Raw genomic sequence first — 23,229 nt, 5'->3', positions numbered from 1 at the left:
TTCCTTCCTTCCTCCCTCCCTTCCTCCCTCCCTTTCTGCCTTCCTTCCTTTCTGCCTTCCTTCCTTCCTTCCGTCATTACTTCCTTCCTTCATTACTTCATTCCTTCCTTCCTTCCTCCCTCCCTCCCTCCCTCCCTCCCTCCCTCCCTCCTTTCCTTCCTTCCTTCCTTCCTTCCTTCCTTCCTTCCTTCCTTCCTTTCTGCCTTCCTTCCTTTATTACTTCCTTCCTTCATTACTTCATTCCTTCCTTCCTTCCTTCCTCCCTCCCCCCCTCCCTTCCTTCATTTCTGCCTTCCTTCCTTCATTACTTCCTTCCTTCCTTCATTACTTCCTTCCTTCTTCCCTCCCTTCCTTTCTGCCTTCCTTCATTACTTCCTTCCTTCCTTCATTACTTCCTTCCTTCCTTCATTATTTCCTTCCTTCATTACTTCCTTCCTTCATTACTTCCTTCCTCCATTACTTCCTTCATTACTTCCTTCCTTCATTACTTCCTTCCTCCATTACTTCCTTCATTACTTCATTCATTCATTCATTCATTCATTCTTTCATTCTTTCATTCCTTCCTTCCTTTCTGCCTTCCTTCCTTCATTACTTCATTCCTTCCTTCCTTCCTCCCTCCCTCCCTCCCTTCCTGCCTTCCTTCCTTCATTACTTCCTTCCTTCCTTCATTACTTCCTTCCTTCATTACTTCCTTCCTTCCTTCATTACTTCCTTCCTTCCTTTCGTCCTTCCTTCCTTCCTTCATTACTTCCTTCCTTCATTACTTCATTCCTTCCTTCCTTCCTCCCTCCCTTCCTTTCTGCCTTCCTTCCTTCCTTCATTACTTCCTTCCTTCCTTCATTACTTCATTACTTCCTTCCTTCCTTACTTCATTACTTCCTTCCTTTCTTCCTTCATTACTTCCTTCCTCCATTACTTCATTCATTCATTCATGCCTTCCTTCCTTCCTCCCTCCCTCCCTCCCTCCCTTCCTTCCTTTCTGCCTTCCTTCCGTCCTTCATTACTTCATTCCATCCTTCCTTCCTCCCTCCCTTCCTTTCTGCCTTCCTTCCTTCTTTCATTACTTCCTTCCTTCATTACTTCCTTCCTTCATTACTTCCTTCCTTCCTTACTTCCTTCCTTCCTTCCTTCCTTCCTTCATTACTTCCTTCCTTCCTTCCTTCATTACTTCCTTCCTCCATTACTTCATTACTTAATTCATTACTTCATTACTTCATTCATTACTTCATTCCTTCATTCATTACTTCATTACTTCATTCATTCATTCATTCATTCATTACTTCATTCATCCATTCATTCATTACTTCATTCATTCATTCATTCATTTTCTACTGCTTATCCTCACGAGGGTTGCGGAGGGTGCTGGAGCCTATCCCAGCTGTCTTTGGGCGAGAGGTAGGGTACACCCTGGACTGGTGGCCAGCCAATCACAGGGCACATATAGACAAACAACCATTCACACTCACATTCATACCTATGGACAATTTGGAGTCGTGGAAGGAAACCGGAGTACCCGGAGAAAACCCACGCATGCACGGGGAGAACATGCAAACTCCACACAGAGATAGCCGAGGGTGGAATCGAACCCTAACCACTCGACCGCCGTGCACTCAGGGCCATGTATTGAAAAATTAAAGAATGTAAGGGTTAAAAAGTGATTTTTGTCACACTTTTTATACCAAAATTACCAAATTTAAATATCAGTCAATGACAACACAACTGAACACAAAATTCAGTTTTTAACAGAAACATCTTATTATTAAGGGAGAAAAAATATATATCCCAACCTACATGGCCTTGTTTGTGTTTGCAATAACTGTCCATGAGTCCCTTACGGAGCTGGGAAGGAATTTTGGCCAACTCATCTTTGCAGAATTGTTTTAATTCAGCCACATTGGAGTGTTTTAGAGCATTTCTGAGCATTTGGGACAATTCTTTATGTTTTTATTTTTGTTTGTTCCAATACAGCGGTGCTCCAGGGCAGGCACTTGAGAGCCCTGACCTCAACCTTGTCCAACACCTATTGGATATATGACTTAACAAGTCATTAACAAAGTCAGTTCTGAATAAATGGTCCAAATTAATCCTACAGAAAAAGTCTAAAATCTGGAAAAATTCCTAGACAGGAAGTCGGATACTTGTGTTCATACAATGTGCACCATTCAATTTTTACCATCCCCAGATTTTCCACTGGAGCTGGACAAAAAACACAGTCAATTCCGAATAATATTGCAAGGCACATGAATGTTTTAGTTCCTGCCAAGGAACAAATCCAGACTGTAATTTAATAACATAAGATGTCTCTGGCAACGGACAAAAAGGTGATGGCTGTATTTGTGTATCATATCACAATGCCACATTAAAGTGGGTGGCCGTGTGATTTCTTTAGTGTGCAGGGCGACCTCAGGCCTCCTCACTGAGATGCCATAGCGCGCATGGCATGAATGCAGAGCCTGGGTGTTGACTGAGCTCCCCTAAAGCCAGTGACGCATGTTCCCTTCCTTTGGCCCACAGCCCAGCGTAACAACTGGGGCCATATTCAGCCTGTCAGCGCCATGTGTTCACTCTCCTCACAGCACAGCAGTTGATGTCACTCAAACGCCTTCACCCCTGCTTCCCGCCTCCTGGTATCTCCGTGGGCATCCCAGGCTTAGCAGGTCTGCACTAATGAAGTCAAATGAATTTAATGGATGCCCATGCTGCCCATGTCAGGAGCGCTGCTCTCTGGCTGTCACTTCATAGCTCATATAGAAGAGTTGCTGCAGCCCAGACTAACAAGCATATCTACTTTGGTTGTGCAGATGTCCCCCTGCATGATACTGCCTTGATCTATAAAAAAAAAAAAAACTTTAGAGGCCAAGTTCCAAGGTGATGTACAGAAGGGGTCCAGGTGTAGCCACTAATTACAGCCAACTGAAAAGGGAAAATAATTGGCAAATGAAAATTAAGTGACAGCTATCGTTTCCCCGCTGGCCTCCTGTGCTTAAACCCCTTTCCTAGGTGACTTTTATGGAGCACACTTTGAGACAATATATTTTTTTTTCCTCTAATCTTTCCAGCCATGTACCTTTTCCGCTGGCTGGTGCAGATCAAAGCAGACCGCTCTTGTCCAAAAGGGGAGCGTAGTGAATGAGGTTTTTTTTGCCATAATTGAAGGCAGCTGGCCCATGTGTGTCACATTACACTGACGCTCTCCCATTGACTCTCCAGACTCCAAGGGACAGAACCTGCAGAACCCCACGTCTGGCAGTCACAACCTAATCCTCAGCACTACACGTTTGGTCGAAAATCTGCACATATGCATGCATTGGCTACTATTTTGGAGAGCTACTTAAAGTACAATATGATATTGGACACAGACAACATTCAACAGTTCAACGTTGCGGGCATAGCTAATGTAGCGCAGCTGAATATCAATAGTATTAGGCTTCTAATATTTCTAATATTTGCTTTCTAAGATATGACAGCGGCACCTCCAAAGTCAGACTGCGGAATGAGAATAAACAATATTGTTTTGCATGTATGTATGTGTTTATTTCGGTACAAAGTTCATGTGTTACAGCTACATTGGGTGTCAAACACATATTAATTGTTGCACCGTGAGTGAGGTAGGGATTTGGGTTGATAAACTCTTGTTGGTTTGTGATATGTGTGTAAGAGTATCAAGTCTAAAGTCTGTAACAAGTCTGTTACATTTGTTCACTTCCTGCTTTCCTAATATATTTTTTTTTCACTTTATTTTACTTTTATTTAATTTTTTGTCACGTACCGAAGTACGAGGTGATATGAGCATCCAATGACATAATGGGTACCATAGTAAGTGTCAATATAGTGATATGTATAGCACATCATGACTGGTTCAAGACTCTTCATCCTTGTATTTAGCAAACATCAACTGCTTGTATTGTTTCTTGAATTGGCTCATCGTTGTGCATTGTTTGAGTTCCTTACTCAATCCATTCCATAGTTTGATTCCACATACTGAAATGCTATGGCTTTTTAACGTAGTCCTAGCATATAAGTGTTTCAAATGTAGGGAGGAAATCATATTTCTCCTCTCTTGTAGAGAAGTATTGGATGACATTTTTATGTAATTGGTAATCTTTAGGCTTATGCATTATTTTAGCAGTTTGAAGATGAACTATATTAGCAAGTTGAAGTATTTGTGATTTTAGAAATAAGGAGTTAGTATGTTCTCTGTAGGCGGCATTATGAATTATCCTTACTGACCTTTTTTGCAGTACATTTAGCGAGTGAAGATTATGGATATTATAAGCACCGACTGGTGGAATTTTCCACAAATAAATGTGCTTAGTAGTCAGTGTGGTGCAGTCACATATAGCATGTTCAACATGTGTTACTTGGTTTCTCTCGGTGTGTCAAAATATTTGACAGCCGTCTCATTTGCTTGACGATGCAAAAAAAATTACAATACCTTATTGAAAAATGACAGGTAGCTGATTTGTCCACAAAAACATGGCTGACTGTCCAACAACAGAATTTCATCTCTTTAAATATACTTTTAAGGGACACATTGGTGAGGCATTCCACACCATAAAGGATATAAGGCCTAATAACAACAAGGAATCTAATGTTCATACTCCATACGCCATTTGTTGTGAAGGAAAAGCAAGTCGTCCTGCATCAGGCGTCCATGTGCAAGCAAGCTAAGCCACAAATAGACTTGGGCTGCCAGCTTATAACACACAAACTTTTACATTTCCAGCCAGAAGAAATGTGTAAGTCATTACAGCCCAACCATGTTTATTGAATAAAAAGCCACTTAAGCGTTATGTTTATGCACGGTCAAAAACACTCAAATCTTACATCCACGCACACAAAACCATTTGTGTCTTTTTCTACTTGCCACAGAACATCTGCACTCAATATGGAGTCAATTGGACTTGTATTACTCATGTGGAAAAATGTATATAGTTCTTGGACTGTTATTCAAACACAGACCACTTAAAAAACAAGAACACACTGCCGTGCCGTTTTGGAACATTGTGGACAGACAACACAGGCTTGGATCGTTTAGTTGCTGGTTTAACTGCACTCACACTGCTTCATTAGCCATGTGTATTGCTTTACTTCTTATTATGTGCATGTGATTGCATCATGTAAAGCATGTCGGGCATGACATGAGTTAAGATGTGTTTATTGGCCGTGGCATTTGTTCGCAATATTAATCTGATTATTCTTGCTGCCTGTTTCATTCACAAAAGTTGTCAGCAAGTATTATAATCATAATTTTAACAAAATGTTCACAACATTATTTTGTGTCGAACTTTAATGAAGTTGATTAAAAAACACAGCATGCAAACTATTGTGGTTATTTCCGGAAAGTATTCTTTATTATATTTATTTATAATAATTTATATATTTCTAATTTAAATATATAATTTATATATTTATTTATATTTATTATATATTTATAATTATTTATTTATATATAAATGTATTATATGTTGATATTCATATTATTAATTTTAGATAATGCACATATATTATATATTTATCACATTTATTTATAGTATCTATGTTCACAAAATTATTTTGTGTAGTACTTGAATGAAGTTCATTAAAAAACACAGTATGCAAACTATTGTGGTTATTTGTTAATAGAAGCAAATTTCCGGAAAGTATTCTTTATTTATAAATTTATTATATGTTCATTTTCACATTATTATTTTAGATAATGCACATATATTATATATTTATCACATTTATTTATAGTATCTATAATATTATAAATATCTTCGTCATTGGAGCATAGAAAACCTGTGTACAACCTTCTAAATATGCATTATTAGAGCCCTCTAGACATGAAACAACACCCCTATAGTAACCCTTACACTCATGTTACCCAACATAGCAGACATATAAATATAAGACAATATAAACAATCATAATATATTACATTTGATGTAATATATAATTTTATTACACTATTATAATCATAATTTCACAAAATGTTTACAAAATTATTTTGTGTAGTACTTGAATGAAGTTGATTAAAAAACACTGTATGCAAACTATTGTGGTTATTTGGCAATGGAAGCAAATTTCTGGAAAGTATTCGTTATTTATAAATGTATTATATGTTCATGTTGCAGGGTGGTACGGTGGGCGAGTGGTTAGCACGCAGGCCTCACAGCTAGGAGACCCTAGTTCGATTCCACCCTCGGGAATCTCTGTGAGGAGTTTGCATGTTCTCCCCATGCATGGGTTTTCCTCCCACATTCCAAAAACATGCTAGGTTAATTGGCGACTCCAAATTGTCCATAGGTATGAATGTGAGTGTGAATGGGTGTGAATGGGTGTTCCGTCAAGTGCTAGCAGACATGATTATAATGTTTGTGATATGCCTTTATATGCTTCAACCACTACCACGACACAAAACGAAACATGTTCCACTGAAGGGCAGCGGTCCTATGAAAATGTGACGTCTCCCTGTGCATGGGTTACTACATCCCTTCTTGTTTCATGTAAAATGCCAATAGTCGTACTACCCTTTAATGGAGCTAAGAACCAGGCTATTCTGTGCCATTCTTTGATGCCATGGCTGTGTTGTCCCTGCGTTGCTTTATGACGTACACCGCTAGTGACAAGCCATCTCTGCTGATGTCAGTTGGCTATGTCTGCTGGCTCGCTGTGCAGAAGCTCCAAGTCTTTCTCTGTCATCCTGTCTCTCCTTCCCAACATAGACTCAGGCTATCTTTCACCGCTGAGCATTCCCTTAGAGTCTCTTCCCTACAAGCATGCACACACTACACCACTATTTGTGCACGACCGGACTCAGACATTTTTATAGTGTTTCTCATACAGTTATTTTATTTGTGCCGAATACATTTGGAACAAGTTCAATTCCACCGTCGGCCATCTCTGTGTGGAGTTTGCATGTTCTCCTTGTGCATGCGTGGGTTTTCTCCGGGTACTCCGGTTTCCTCCCACATTCCAAAAACATGCTAGGTTAATTGGCGACTCCAAATTGTCCATAGGTATGAATGTGAGTGTGAATGGTTGTTTGTCTATATGTGCCCTGTGATTGGCTGGCGACCAGTCCAGGGTGTACCCCGCCTCTCGCCAGAAGACAGCTAGGATAGGCTCCAGCACCCCCGCGACCTTCGTGAGGAAAAGCGGTAAAAAATGAATGAAATTGTCCATAGGTATGAATGTGAGTGTGAATGGTCGTTTGTCTATATGTGCCCTGTGATTGGCTGGCGACCAGTCCAGGGTGCCTCTCGCCTGAAGACAGCTGGGATAGGCTCCAGCACCCCCTGCGACCCTTGTGAAGATAAATGGTAGAAAATGAATGAATGCAACATTTGGACCATCACACATAGATTCAGTCTCACAAATAAACACATGATACCGGGACTGTCTGTAACAATTACGTACAGTAGATGGTATCGTTACGCACACCTGGTGTACTAAATACTTTGGTACATTGCGTACTGCAGAACATCTTGCAACCACCTGATGCAAATTCAGTTTCCAAAACTCTCCATGTCACCTTTCAACCTTCATCCCAACATAATCCTAAGAAGAGATTCCAGTTAAATACTTCATCTTTCACATAATACAATAATTCTTCTCGCCAGTAAGCCACTTTAAACGGAGGATGGAGTAAAAGGAAAAAGAAAAGTAAGGACTAAAGAAGGCAGAATGCCCAAATCAAGAGGAGAAAAAAATGACATCTCCATATTAAGGCCTGTGTTGCCGGTGTCAGTTCTAATTTCTCAGCGCCTGTGGGGAGCTGAATGCAACCAGGCAGCTCGGGTCTCATCTCGTTCCTCCACCATTTTGAATCAGGACCGGCAAATCCCAAGCTGCGGGGAGAGGAATATTACTGGCAAATTGGTTTTAGATTAAAGGAGGTGGTGAGGCATTCTGCTTTCTCAGCTCTTTCCCAGGTGCACTTAATCTAATTTCATTAAAGAGATGAGGACGGATGATCACTTGTGTCGAAACATTAAGCCGGTCCATTTTCCCATCCATATAAAAACTGTCAGAGGTTGACAATGTCCTGGTGGGTGGCTTGTTTGTTAGTCGATATGATAACAGCAGAGGTTACTGATGTATAGAGATGAATACATGCATCATGGTTGCGTCTTCATTTCTACAAGATGGCGGCAGCTTAAAATGGAAAGAAACAATAGATACATTCATTCATTCATTTTCTACCGCTTTTCCTCACGAGGGTCGCGGGTGTGCTGGAGCCTACCCCAGCTGTCTTTGGGCGAGAGGTGGGGTACACCCTGGATTGGTCGCCAGCCAATCACAGGGCACATTTAGACAAACAACCATTCACACTCACATTCATACCTATGGACAATTTGGAGTCGCCAATTAACCTAGCATGTTTTTTGGAATGTGGGAGGAAACCAGAGTACCGGAGTGGGGAGAACATGCAAATTCCACACAGAGATGGCCGAGGGTGGAATTGAACCCTGGTCTCCTAGCGGTGAGGTATGCGCGCTAACCACTAGACCGCCGTGCCGCCCCCACAATAAATACAAAAATGGGCAAAATAAAAACAGAGACCAAGAACCAGAGACCTCTATTTCCATCCATCCATTTTCCATGCCGCTTATCCTCAAGGGGCACAGATATGCTGGAGCCTATCCCAGCTGTCTTCACAGGGCAACAAAAATAAACAATCATTCACCACATTCAAATTCATAGCTAAGGTTCACCCTGCACTAAAAGTGCTACATGATCGATCAGAGCACCCCTGTTTGTACGTACTGTAGTATGTACATTATACGTACATACGTACTATATACACACAGTGGAACCTGCTTACGTAGGTCCTGCTTTTGTCGACAACCCCTTTGTCAACCAACCTCAAGTCCGGGTCATTTAAGGAGACTTCGACAAATATGGTTGACTATTTTTGCCAATATTTGAGACCCCTAAAGGTAATTTCGATGATAAATCATTACGGAGTATTGTCAATTTTCTCATCATCTCTAAGCAGAATGGAATGACAACGACATAACGACTGTCTAATTGCACGTCATCAAAACCAGTGCCACAAATAGATCTAATGTTACCTGTTCTACCTCACTCATGAATACATTATGATCGTAATGTTTGTGAATGTGCATTGTTGTAACAACTCTGTAGAGTAAATGGCATCATAACTAATATATCAAACTACATGCATCAAACTACATACAATATATCAAACAACATAACTAATATATCAAATATTAGTTAATACCAATATAATCAAATATATGTAGATTCTGAACACACCTCATAAGCACCTGGTCTACCAAAAAATAAGAAGATGTAGCACGGAGGTTAGAAATGTTGTCGCTATATTAAAAGGTATTTAGATTATGTATCTAGATTGTGTGTGTGTTTTTTTTTATTAAAGCGACTGGCGGCAAATCTGGTGACTTTTTCAGTTGCTCGCGTCAACGACAAGCCAATGCTGCTGTACGCCTCTAGGCCCACCATAAAATGGAAATGATCAAATGTGTATGTCTTCTGACAGTAACAAGTTTGACATGGCTGTAATAACAGCACAATTGAAGGCGTCACCCACAGACCACTCACCAGCCACTGCGCTATTTGTACAGAAGACAGAATCTACTGAGTCTGTGAGGATAGCGAAAGTGACCGCTAATGGAGATAGAATGACTCTTCAGGAAAGTGTATGAACAAATTGAGAAGGGATGAATATCACTCTGTTTCAGTTCCTCGCTCTTCACTGACAGAAAATGACGATCTTCGCTTTGAGTATCTCGGCTGTGTCAGATTGACTAGTTCAGTGGTTAAGTGTGAAAAAGGTGGGTTTTTATAGTAGTTGAACACTTGGATTTCAAGCAATGCAATATTAATGATTTTGAAAATGAGAGGCATCACAGTGGTTCATATTTTTGCCCTTACATGAACTCACATATTTGAAGTGGTGATGGCATAATGGAAAGCCAAAAAGGAATCAGGTATAATGGTCATCATCCAATGATGTAAATTCTGAGTATACAGTGCAGAAAAAGCTGTTAGATCATTTATATCTTGGGCAACATCACAACCCATTCATTCATTTTCTACCGCTTTTCCTCACGAGGGTCGCGGGGGGTGCTGGAGCCTATCCCAGCTGACTTCAGCCGAGAGGTGAGATACACCCCGGACTGGTCGCCAGCCAATCACAGGGCACATATAGACAAACAACCATTCACACTCACATTCATACCTATGGACAATTTGGAGTCGCCAATTAACCTAGCATGTTTTTGGAATGTGGGAGGAAACCGGAGTACCCGGAGAAAACCCACGCATGCACGGGGAGAACATGCAAACTCCACACAGAGATGGCCGAGGGTGGAACTGAACCCTTATATCCTTGCTGTGAGGTCTGCGCACTAACCACACGACCACCGTGCAGCCTGAATTGTAACATCTACTCTCAAATTCCTAAGCACAACATGGTTTCCTCCCTTCAGAAATGGGATGGCAAGATTTTTATTTACATGTAACATGTAATTTCTCATCTATCACAGTTAACCGGTTCCACATCCGACCACGATGAGTTAATTTCTACAAGGTCGGATTTCAAAGAGTATCGAAACCCTGTTTATGACCAAAATACATATGTCTAATAACCGTATTAGAGCCATCCAGATATGAAATAAGTCACCCATAGTCACTTTTCACTCATATTAGCCAGTATAGTTCAAATAAGAGTAAATAAGCCATTTAAGACATAACACTACTATGGTGCGAGAGGAGCTAAGCCTGTGTTTCTATTCTGGATTTATTGTCCCTGATGTGGAATAATTCAAATCAGGCACAAAATCCCATAATCACATCTGGTGCTTGTGTGTCTCAGAAATATTACAATAACATTACGGACAGTGTGAGGAAAAAATCACAGCAATGGTTTTGTATAACAATGTTACATTCTGGATGTACGCTCAATGAAAAGTACAGTGGATCCCCAATTTTCATGAAGGTTACATTCCGGGACCACCAGAGAATGGCGAAAATATAGTATAGTATTCGTGACGCCCATATAAATGTCTGTTTTTGGCTCTCCCGCTTGTTTTCCATTGACTTGGTATGTTTCAATGAACCGGAATAAAAGGTATGTAGGCTCTTTACTTATTTATTTGTCAGTATTAATGTGACATTTTCTAAAAAATCATACCATACTGAATATTATTTCGTGAGCCTGGGTTATTGGGGATGTATGGAAAGTCTGCGTCAATAATAAGTTCATTCCTGGCAAAGGAAGAAGAAATCAATTGTGAGAAAAAATGCTTTTGGTTTTAGTCTAACTTTTTTGAAGGGATAAGCACCAGCCATTGTCTTTGGAACATGTTTTAGAAGCACAATAATCAAATTCTCTGAAGCTCGTCATCACAAGGAGCAGAGATCTGGCTGTGGCAACGTCTCATCAGTTTTATTCAAATATAGTAACTGATTACAGCCAGGGAGAACACCTGGAAGCAACAGTCTAATGAAGTTAATGTGTGAAAAGCTGACGGTGTGCATGTTGAGGTTCGGGCTCACAGAGCGAAGCGAGGCTTTGTTTTCATTGGAATGATACGGTGGAGGTTGGTACGTCTTTTGGCAAAAATAGACTCATGTCTTCCGTCAAATGGAGTCCAATGTTTTTAAGTTGGTTTCCTGTAATAGCATTTTCAGCTATGCTCTTCTTCGGAATGGGAAATGTTTCTCGTTATATTTATTGTTTCTGAAGAAATAAAAAGATCACTGCTGCTTTAACTCTCATCAAGATGCTATTTCACTTTTATACAGTATGCCTGAAGTACCCTATTAATCATATTTAATAAAGCCAAAAAGCTACATTTGCAACACTATCGCTGGGATGTCATAGCTTTATTGATGTATTTATTTTGAAAGCCCTCACAAGTAATGAATGCATGTGCAATATAATATAATATAATAATGTTATAGCGCTTATCCTCACAAGGGTTGCGGGGGTGCTGGAGCCTATCCCAGCTGTCTTCGGGTGAGAGGCGGGGTACACCCTGGACTGGTCGTCAGCCAATCACAGGGCACATATAGACAAACAACCATTCACACTCACATTCATACCTATGGACAATTTGGAGTCGCTAATTAACCTAGCATGTTTTTGGAATGTGGGAAGAAACCGGAGTACCCGGAGAAAACCCACGCATGCACGGGTAGAACATGCAAACTCCACACAGAGATCGCCGTGGGTGGGTTGAATTCAGGTCTCCTAGCTGTGAGGTCTGCACGCTAACCACTCGACCACCGTGCAGCCCATTTTGTAGTCCAGTTGCTGTAAAATTCAAATTAGTTTACATGAGTCGTCTTCTATTGCATCTATATTGTGACGCATATGCCTCGCTTTTTTCCCGATGTATAACAGTGAAAGTACTACTTGGACTAAATAGGTAATGAGTAATGTTTAGTGTAACAGAATTCCATATTACAGTCTAGTATTGCTTTAAAGCAAACAAAGCACCCTGTATAATCTTGCATATGAGTAAATCCAATGAGATTGGTACAACCAAGCAGAGCTGACTGGCTCTTGACAGTGGACTGATAATAATTGGTACAAAATTAAACAATCCGGCTGCTGAATGCTTGGCAGCCGTGACTGATACTTCATCGTATCTTGAACTGCATCCCAGTCCGTTTAAAACCCGCTAAATACACGGGTGCCAAATACCAAATTAAGACCTGTTTAACAAAACAGATGTGACAACACAGAAAAAAAACATTCATTCATTTTCTACCGCTTATCCTCATGAGGGTCGTGAGCCAATCACAGGGCACATATAGACAAACAACCATTCACACTCACATTCATACCTATGGACAATTTGGAGTCATCAATTAACCTAGCATGTTTTTGGAATGTGGGATGCATGCACGGGGAGAACATGCAAACTCTACACAGAGATGGCCGAGGGTGGAATTGAACCCCGGTCTCATAGCTGTGAGGTCTGCGCTAACCACTCAACCACCGTGCCGCCCCACAGAAAAAAACAATGCATCTCAAAGTGCTTATTAAGTACTTATTTTTGAGCAACTATTTGGATATGGTTTCTTTTTTTTTATTAACCATTTAGGAATTTTCAGGAAGAAAAACATGTGATGCACTCATATCCTCAGCGTTGCTATAAGTTTCTTGTTCACCCCCCCGCAGTGATGTCAGGAAGCTGCATGGCAACTGACAGACTCGGGACATGGCTTTGTCACGTCAACTCGCTTGCACCGTTCCTCCTTTCTTGCTTCAATGAGGAGATAAAAGCCTATTGACATGCTAGGCTACAGTTAATGCAAATTTGGTCTCCTATCGATGTATTATTTATAGGGAACGCTGCCGACATTTCCACAGAACTGGGAGCTAAGCTTACAGGAGATTAGGCATGCTATCTCATTCATTTACCAGGGAGTAATTGCTAAACTGTAGAGGAATTAGAATGTGTGAGAGTCCCCCAGAGACGTCTAATCTTGCAACCAGGTGGCTGCCACCAGCCAACCACCACCTAGTCTGTGATGAACAAATACACCAGGCTATGATTGATTGACGACATCTGTCAAAATGTCAAATGGTTAACACTTGACAACTAACACTGGATTGGACATTTGCATAACACGCTCACCTCAAGTACTTCAAATACCCAAAGATAACAATAACAGGAAGAATTAATCTTTAGTCTGTTAAGGTGCGATTTTCAGTGTACAGTTTTTGCATATTGACCTGGATTTTTTTCTGATGGGGAGGTGTTTTTCGGATGATGATTTGTGAGGTAAAACCATCCTGACATGGAACAGAACTGCCATTCCACCAAATTGGTGCCATTTGCTTGTTGTTGCCTTCAAAATGAACTTCAATTTTTCTCTTTTTTCAACTCTGAACCTTATAATACACATACTGAAGTAGTCAAATTGTGTAATTATTATATAATTTTTTTAAGCTTGGATGACTTATTTGAGTAGCAGGACTGAAAGTAACATAAGAAAATTAGCAAATACATTAAATATAGTCACATGGCATTTACTGTATGCTAATAGCATGCTAGCACTAAGCATACAACTGGGGGGTCCGGATACAACTTTTTCACTTCCTATATGATACCGATATTAAAGTCTTGAATACCCGCTGATACCGATATTAAGTAATGCTTTACCAAAAATGTATTTATACATTAAATAAATAAACAAGCTCAAGCTGGGGTAGGCTCCAGCATGCCTGGGACCCTCGTAAGCGGTACAAAAAATGGATGGATGGATGTTTAGTGCAGTCTTAAGCCATAAAAACGGCCACAAGGTTGAGTTTGGCATTCAAAATATTATTATTATATATTATATTATTCAAAAAACAGTCCAGTGTGAAATGCCGTTGACAGATTAAAATACATTTCTGTTGCAGGAACTCCAACCACTTGTGCCTGATGATGGAGTCTTTAGGAATTGTAAACAAATGTGGCTTTGCTAGCAAGTAAACAGAGTAGCAGCGCATGGGGGAGGGCAGAGCGCTTATCTGTTTATAGACACGCCCATTTAAGGAAGTCTGCCCCTCTGTGACATCACAAAGGGGCAGTTTTTACCACGCCTTTTGAAACCGAGCGTTTTGAGCATCCCAAACTTCTTTTAGGGCTCACTTTCAAAAAACCCGAGCTAGTATGCTAATAATAAAGAAAGATAATAATACAAAAATATTCTTTCTGACTGTATATTATTTTTTTTAAATTTTAAACTCTTTACGTAAAATTTGATGCCGTTATCGTTGTACTTGCACATCAAATCGTTTACCACTATCTGTGATTAAATGTGATTAATTCTGAGCTAGCTGTAGACAAAATGCAATTAATTGTAATTAAATATTTTAATCAATTGACAGTCTTGGAAAAATAATACAAATATTATTTATTTAAAAACTTTTCTGAAGAATTTAAATTATTATACTGAATGGTAAAGTCTAATTTTAGGAATTAGGGACAGGCAACAAATGCAATTTTTCCAGTGTCCATCCATCCACTTTTTATGCCCCTTATCCTCACTAGTATCCCGGAGCCCATCCCAGATCATTTTATTGTGCATTTATACATTTCATTTTCTTGAGAGGCAAATGGCACCGATCCGATGGAATGGCCCCTTGCATATAATTCAAAGGAGCAATAATTTAGGATACAGTTAAGACCTTCAAACCTTCAAACCCCTCATCTTTTTACACCAGACAGTAACTCTAACTTCCTTCCTCTTTTCACGTCCAAATCCTTATTTGTTGGGTGAATAAACACAGGAAAAGCAGACTTACCTTGTCGTCAATGTCACTCTCGCTGTCACACTGTAAGAGAAAAGAGGCAGACATGGGAAATATAAGGAATTATTCATTAGGCTCCCCCAACAGCTCATAATCAGTGCAGATGTTATTTTTGTGTGCAACCTCTCATTCATTGACAGCTTTTAGAGCGAACAACACAGGATGAACGGAGCAAGGAACAGCGAAACCTAAGTGTTGTTGTCTCTAAGAGGTTTTTTTTTCAAAAGCAACACAGTCACACAGAGAGCAATTCTGAAGTTGCTGTGACAAATTGGATGCTGTACGCACACAAAAGCAGAAAAAGTCAATCTTTCTACACAGTGAATTCTTTTATAGTGAGCCTGTTCAATGACTTTTGCATTCAGCAGCTGCTCGTCATTTAGCCTTTTAACCGTGCTTTAAAATTGGACAATAGTATCTCAAGGACACAGAGCTTTGGTCGTCTGTGTCCTCAGAGCCTATTAAGTGTGGTATTTACCAATCCACCTTGTGACAAACACCAGTCTTTAATTTGTACGTCAGACTTCTAAAGCAATAAAGGAAGTTAATAAGAAGACTCTTTTCAAAAACATGCCTCGTCTGGCGTGGTCAAAGGCCAAATTGTCTTTTATTTCGCCAGCAATTGAAAGAGCAGAACTTAAGTCTGGCATTGTAACGACGAGCTTGAAATGTTCACAGAAAGGAAACCTTTCAACGGTATTAAAGTGATTAAAGGAAATACTTTACTTGACCCTGATTGTAAAGCATGGCGCATATTGGTTTTGCAATCATTGGTATTATTTAGTATAAAATATGCTGTATTTTCTGGACTATAAGTCATACTTGTTTTCATAGTTTGGCTGATCCTATGACTAATACTCTCATATACCAAAATATATGTCATCTTTAGCAACATTGTTCGAACAGCTCCCTCACAGTACCACAATTTTTCCCAAAATAATGATTGTTTTTTCATGGTTGACTAAGACCTACTATTAGGCACGACATTTCTATTGAAGCAAATTTTATGCATTATCTGGCATGGGCCATTTTCGATGATTTTGAAGGCACACATAATATTGCGTTCATGGTATACATGGTATATACCAAAAGACAGGTTAGACGCTCATCTTTCATCAGAAAAAAAGCCACTTTTTTCCGTTCCATTCAGAAGTATCGAATTCAAGAAACAATACAAGCAGTTGATGTTTGCTAAATACAAGGACGAAGAGTCTTGAACCAGTCATGATGTGCTATATATATCACTATATTGACACTTACTATGGTACCCATTATGTCATTGAATGCTCATATCACCTCGTACTTCGGTACGCGACAAAAAAAAAAAAAAAAACTATATTAAGAAAGCAGGAAGTGAACAAATGTAACAGTTACTGATTATAAAAGTACCAGATGGAGGGGTAGGTTTTAATAAGCTTTGCTTCTTCCTACTCCTTTTGGACATGTGGAACTGTGAACTGATTATGTGATGCATTCAATTGTAATCTGATAATCTGTTCAAATGAAATAAAACCATTACCATTTTCAAGTAGAACATAAGCAAGTTTTAGCAAAATATCAGCTTTTTGTGAAAATCTGTATTTCAAGGGTAACTTTCACTGTGACACAAATTTAGCCAAAATACATAAAAGACATATAAATGCATCTTCGGAAGCGAACGGTCGGGTGGTGAAAGAGCTCCTTGCTGCCAAGGGGTGGATGAGATCCTGCAGGAGTTTCTTAAGACCTTGGACGCTGTGTGTGTCTTGGTTTACACAACTCTGCAGCATTGTGTGGACATTGGGGGCGGTGCCTGTGGCTTGGCAGACCGGGGTGGTGGTCCCAGAGGGTGTGTTCCAACTATCCAATTGGGATCACACTTCTTAGCCTTCCTGGTAAGGTCTGGAGAAGAGGAGCCGATGGATAGTTGAGTCTTGGATTCAGGAGGAGCAGTGTGGTTTGTGTCCAGGTCATGGAACAGTGGACCAACGCTACGTTCTCAGCAGGGTCCTTGGGGGTGCATAGGAGTTTGCCCAACCAGTCTTCCTGTGTCTTGTGGACTTGGAGAAGCCATTCGATTGTGTTCCTCAAATAATTCTTTGGAGAGTACTGCAGAAATATGGTGTACCGGACCACCAAATTCAAATACCAGAGTTTGGTTCGCATTGGCACCAAGTTCCATTGACGGTTGGATTCTGCCAGAGCTACCCTTTATCACTGATACTTTTATGGACAGAATTTCCAGACACAGCCAGGACGTTAAGCGGTTCCGGTTTGGTGGCTGCAGGATTGAGTTTCTTATTTTTTTGCAGATGACGCGGTCCTGCTGGTTTCATCGAGCCATGACCTTAAACTTTCACTGATTGGTTCGCAGCCGAGTGTGAAGCAGCTGGGATGAGAATCAGCACCTCCACATCCGAGTCTATGGTTCTTGCTTGGAAAAGGCTGGAGCGCCATCACCGGGTCAAGAATGAGATCCTGCACCAGGTGGAAGAGTTTAAGGCCCTAGGGGTCCTGTTCGCAAGTGATGAAACAATCGGTCCCTTGTGGTGAAGAGAGAGCTGAACTGAAGGGAAAATACTCTCAAAGGCAAAGCTTTTCGTAGTGACCGAAAGGAAAAGAAAACGGGTATAATCACCCAAAATGTTTTTTTTTTTTTTTCCGAAGGATGGTCGGGTTCTCCCTTAGAGATCAGGTGAGAAGCAATGTCATTCGAAAAAAACTTGAGCTAGAACTCCTGCTCCCTGGGGAGGTGTTCAGGGCACATCTGACCTTGGTGGACTATGTTGTAGAAGATCATAAACAGGTTTTCTATGCTGTATCCACGAAGATATTTGATTTATAAATGTAAAATCGGTCTGGAACCAATTAACTATGATAAACAAGGGATTACAATACACAGTAATTTAATATAGATTCAGTGACATGGGTTGAGATCGGGAGCTTGGTGAACTTGGTTATCAGAAACTTATTTGTTGGACTTGCTGGCGTGTTTTGCTAATTTTGCCTATGAAGCCACATAGGTATATTATCTATGCTATCGTTTTGCTGAATAACTGTCAATGTGTTCTGTTAGCTTACTGGACACCTATTCAGCCTGTTGTTGTGTGCGCTATAACCAGATTAAATGTTGTTTGTTTTTTCATCTTCATTACAGATTTTTTTTTTGAAATATAATACAATGATTATCAGTTAGGGCAAATTAAAACACTGCGTTGGGCTTCATTTCCTTACGTTTGTCACCAATGGCTTGTTGCGTATTACAGTTCGACTACGTTGTGCAAACAGGATTGGCTGAGCTGTAGGCCAGTCTGACTGGACCTCACAGCAGGATACATGAGAAGCAGCAATTCCAGTGAAAAGAGGGGGGGGGGGGATCAGAGTTGGACCCTCTGAGAAAAAAGCTGGGTCAACAGAGGCACAGCAGCCTTTTGTTAGCAGTGTGGTGGGTCCAAATGTATAATTAAGTACCACAAGTAATCAGTGCAAGGGCTTGGTGGCCAAGTTCTCTCAGGAGTGGAATGATGAAGGGGCTGCCTCTAAGCCGTGTGAGTCATTGGGCTCAGCAAAAGCGGGGACTAAAGCTGGAGTCCATGCTGGCTTGATGTTAAAAAGTGAAACACATTAGCGCACGACCCCTTAGGATGTTTTTACTGGGGAAAAAAAAGAGCTCTAAAAAAAGAAGAGCTCATTTTAAATGACTGCTGCAGAAGATGGCAGGGTCACGGGTGAGCTGGAGCTTATCCCAGCTGACTTTGTGTGAGTCGACCCTGAGCTGGTCGACAGTCAATTGCAGGACACATAACTAATTGCATATTCAAATACAAGAATTGCCCCACGCCCCTCATCACACGCTCTTCCTGGCTTGATGTTGACTTGTGTACATTTCGGATCAACATTTGTAATAAAAGAAGTAATTATAATAACTAGATTTGATTCAGCCAGTCCAGTGTGTACCCCACCTCTCGACCGAAGACAGTTGGGATAGGCTCCAGCACGCCCGCGACCCTAATGAGGATAAGCAATATAGAAAATAGGTGGATGGATTCAGCTCCCTCTTCAATTTCCATTGTTAAATCCCAACACAATTCAGGTTTGAGCCCTAAACACTAGCCACGTTTACATGGACCCAAATATTCCAATTCCATTCAGGTTATTTGCTCAAACGGAAAGAATGTAACCTTTGTATACACGTTATTCCGGAAGAAAGGTGCCAATCCAAATGAATATATAATGGGATTCACAGGGGTGGAATATTCCTTTCCCCAATCCGACTGAGGTATCTTGTACCCGCTCAAACAGAAAGTTGTCAGACTGTGTTCTTCTTCGTGGTGTTTTTCTTCTTCTGTTGTTTATTGGCGGTTGGCAAGCAGCTTTGGTGTGCATTAGCGCCATCTGTGGAACAGGATCTAACAGAATCTTCCATGTACTAACAACAATACATTTACTCTTCAATGTTGTGCATTGTGTCTAAACAGAATAAAGGAACAGTATTTTTGGTACAGTGCCATTACAATGTCACTATAGGAATAATTGAAAATCGACCCGTACTATGACTATGTGTTGCAGTAGAAGATCAAATTCTTAACACATACTGTATGAGAGAAGGTTAAAGGACTACTTGATATTGAATTAAGCTATCTTTATTGGATAAGACAATGATCATGGCACACAATCAATGCGTGGCAACATTTTTTTGTAAAACAACCTTTATGTATGTACTTAAACAATACTTAAAGGTACTTAAAGTCGGCTTGGTGTTGCAGGTGACAAAGCGTATTATTATTATTAGTAGTAGTATTATTACTTGTTAGTACTAATATCGCATATTTTGTTTTTCCACTTTTGTTCTTTGCTGTTGTTTTGTTTTTGGTGGGGGAGATGTTTAATTGAATTTCTACAATGTGCCATGGGATAATAAACAACAACAATCTGTGGGCCGCAAAAGGCACACAGGAACACCCCTGACCTAAGGCAATGGCAATACAGTGGATCCTTAGACATATTTGCATACAGCATTGCACATTTTGCACATGCACGCCCGAATTTGCATCTTTTTGTTCAAAAACAAAACAGGCTAATTCTCTGGAAGTAGCCTGTTTTGCAGAAAACACATCTCATTCCCCATAAATCTCGAATAATTTATACATACATGAACATACGGGTATAACATACATGTATCCCTGTTAGAAAATTATATTAAGTTATTATTAGAAATGTATGTTTCAGTAATGTTTTTGCATTCAGCACTGAGACTTTGCGCGTCATTTGGAGGTTGAACGTACCATAGTTGTGTGCGAGTGACCTTTGGCAATCGAAGAGAGAAGGAGAGGGTTCTGAATCAGAAACTAGTCTAATAATTCCAACAGTCACTTTCATTGGCTTATCAATTACTTTGAGTTTTTCGCGATTTGCTGTGGTCATGATGTCTGTTCAAATACTTGGATATTTCTATGCAACACAACATAACGCCATTGAGTTTAAAGACAGTCTATGATGCTTTTACCACTTTTCTTACCTATAAATGTAGTTAGAATGTTGTATTCTCGTGTTAAATGATGCCAAAGTTTCAGAAAATTAGATTTGCGTATTTGGAAGTGAGCCCTGAAATAAGTTTGGGATGGCTCAAAACGCTTGGTTTCCAAAGGTGTGGTCAAACTGCCCCTTTGTGATGTCACAAAGGGATGGACTGCCTTATATGGTTCATAGTTAGGAAGTACTTTAGGCGTGTGACCAATCACAAGGGAATAAATTAAAACAGGATTCACAAATCACAGGAAATACAGTTGGAATAGGTGCAGACTGCAAAATCTTGAAAGTTTTTCTGTACGGGTTATTGTGTGTAGCTGCTCTATAGGAGATCACAATTACTGTTGCAACGACACATCATCAATAGGATAAAACTAACCTGTCTCACGACGGTCTAAAAATCTAAAAAGTTTTTCTGTACGGGTTATTGTGTGTAGCTGCTCTATAGGAGATCACAATTACTGTTGCAACAACACATCATCAGTAGGGTAAAACTAACCTGTCTCACGACGGTCTAAAAATCTTAAAAGTTTTTCTCTACAGGTTATTGTGTGTAGCTGCTCTATAGGAGATCACAATTACTGTTGCAACGACACATCATCAATAGGATAAAACTAACCTGTCTCACGACGGTCTAAAAATCTAAAAAGTTTTTCTGTATGGGTTATTGTGTGTAGCTGCTCTATAGGAGATCACAATTACTGTTGCAACGACACATCATCAGTACGGTAAAACTAACCTGTTTGACGACGGTCTAAAAAACTAAAACGTTTTTCTGTGCGGGTTATTGTGTGTAGCTGCTCTACAGAAAATCACAACCCAATACAATGCATAATTGGTCCCCTTTATTGTCAGGGTTTTGTTGGTTAAACAGTGATTGCTAATAATTGCTAGCCATTTCCCCACAATTTGAAAACCATATTTTTTTACTACGTTTCCTTGATTCTACTCCTATCTCACACAAAGTCCAAGCTACCCTGATCTGTTGGAGATGATTCAAAACCCTTAGTCATGCAGGTTCATTCTCAAGATGAATATTTCTCATGTTCTCACTTTGAGAAGAGAGAAAATTAGGAGAGAGAAAATGACCTTTACGTGCTACTTATACAGAGGTACAAGTAAAATTGTGCAATTGCTTGACATCATGAAGCACAGAGGCACACTGATTACCCCTTTTCAACGATAGAAGTACTGTATGTGTGTTACTGCTTAGGGACTGAGCTCAGTATGGGGAGAAATAGAAGAAGATGAAGGAGGAAGCACAATAATGATAATAACAGGCGAGGAGGGTGCCGTGGAGATGAAGGGACGATTGGGTGGAAGTGGTCTTTGGGCATTTTGTTGGCGATTCATGTAATAGCTTTGTTGAGCTATTTGCTAACACCCCATCGGTACAAGTGTGTGGGGGGTATGTCATTTTGTGCATTCTGCTTCTTTGGACATCTGAACACAAGATATGATGGTGAAGGTGTAAAACCAAAGTCACGGATAGACAAATTCATGAGCCGTAAACCATAGTCTAGGAGGACATTGTTAAAATGGGACATACTTTGTTGTATGCGGCTCACTAAGCTGTGTGACAAGGTCCATGTCTCCAGTGGCGTGAGTCTCATAGATGTGAAAAGAAAAAAATTCTGACAGGCTCCTTAGAGGCAAGGAGCAAGCAACAACATCTGTACCTGGCAAACGGGAGCTTCACAAGGGACCGTTTTCAGCGGATGCCTCATCTAAAACCTTCCCCCGCTGCAACCTACCAGCCCCCGTGACTCACCCTTCCCTCAGCCAGCACATCAGACAGATGCATTTGACATTTGCACAGCTTTCAACAGTTGAGAGACAGGAGATTTATTCTGCCAGTGGCCTTGGCCTTGACCTGAACAGGCCCCCAAGACAACCCTGTACAGCCCTGAAATGAGGCCGAGTTGAGGACAGAGATTGGTAATAGTGACAGGAACGGTAGGTGTCTTAATTCTCCAGGATATTCTCTCTCGCAAACTCTGAAAGACGGACATGGTGGAGACAATAAGTGTTGTGTATCCCTGAGCACATTAAAGCAAGCGATTCAAATTAAATTGCAGTTCCACTTGTCACACTCCGAGGACAGTAAGACACGATTTCTGTCAGAGATGGAAAGTGAAACACAAAAGGGAAAAAAAAACAACATTCTACAAATACTGACATCAAAAAATGTCTCTCTGAATACTGATCGCAAGAAAAAATAATTACAAAAAAATCCAGAAGTGTCACTGCCAGTTCATTCACAGTGTAAAAACTATAATGAAAACATGTAAACAATAGCATTATTTGTGCTGCGATGAAAGCCCGACCGTCTAAATCAGGGGTCTCAAACACGCGGCACGCGGGCCAAATGTGGCCCGCAGGACACTAGTTTGAGGCCCCCACCTTGATATGAAAGTTTAATGTTAGCGCGGCCC

General features: G+C 40.4%; 1 protein-coding gene across 14 annotated transcripts in view; it reads right to left on the bottom strand.

Annotated features, from left to right (window-relative positions):
• Positions 1-23,229, bottom strand: part of fbrsl1 (fibrosin-like 1) — a 331,034-nt gene that overhangs the window by 104,518 nt on the left and 203,287 nt on the right. For all 14 annotated transcript variants that reach the window (XM_058069507.2, XM_078789180.1, XM_078789182.1 and 11 more), the window contains one exon: positions 15,281-15,310. In XM_058069507.2, coding sequence (XP_057925490.2) covers positions 15,281-15,310 — 30 coding nt within the window. The remainder of the gene's footprint in view (positions 1-15,280; positions 15,311-23,229) is intronic.

Source organism: Doryrhamphus excisus, linkage group LG3 (assembly GCF_037039965.1).
Source record: "Doryrhamphus excisus strain RoL-2023G ecotype Guam linkage group LG3, RoL_Dexc_Guam_v1.1, whole genome shotgun sequence".
Taxonomy (NCBI): domain Eukaryota; kingdom Metazoa; phylum Chordata; class Actinopteri; order Syngnathiformes; family Syngnathidae; genus Doryrhamphus; species Doryrhamphus excisus.
Note: the sequence above shows the minus strand (reverse complement) of the source record. Positions and strands in the feature narration are given on the sequence as shown.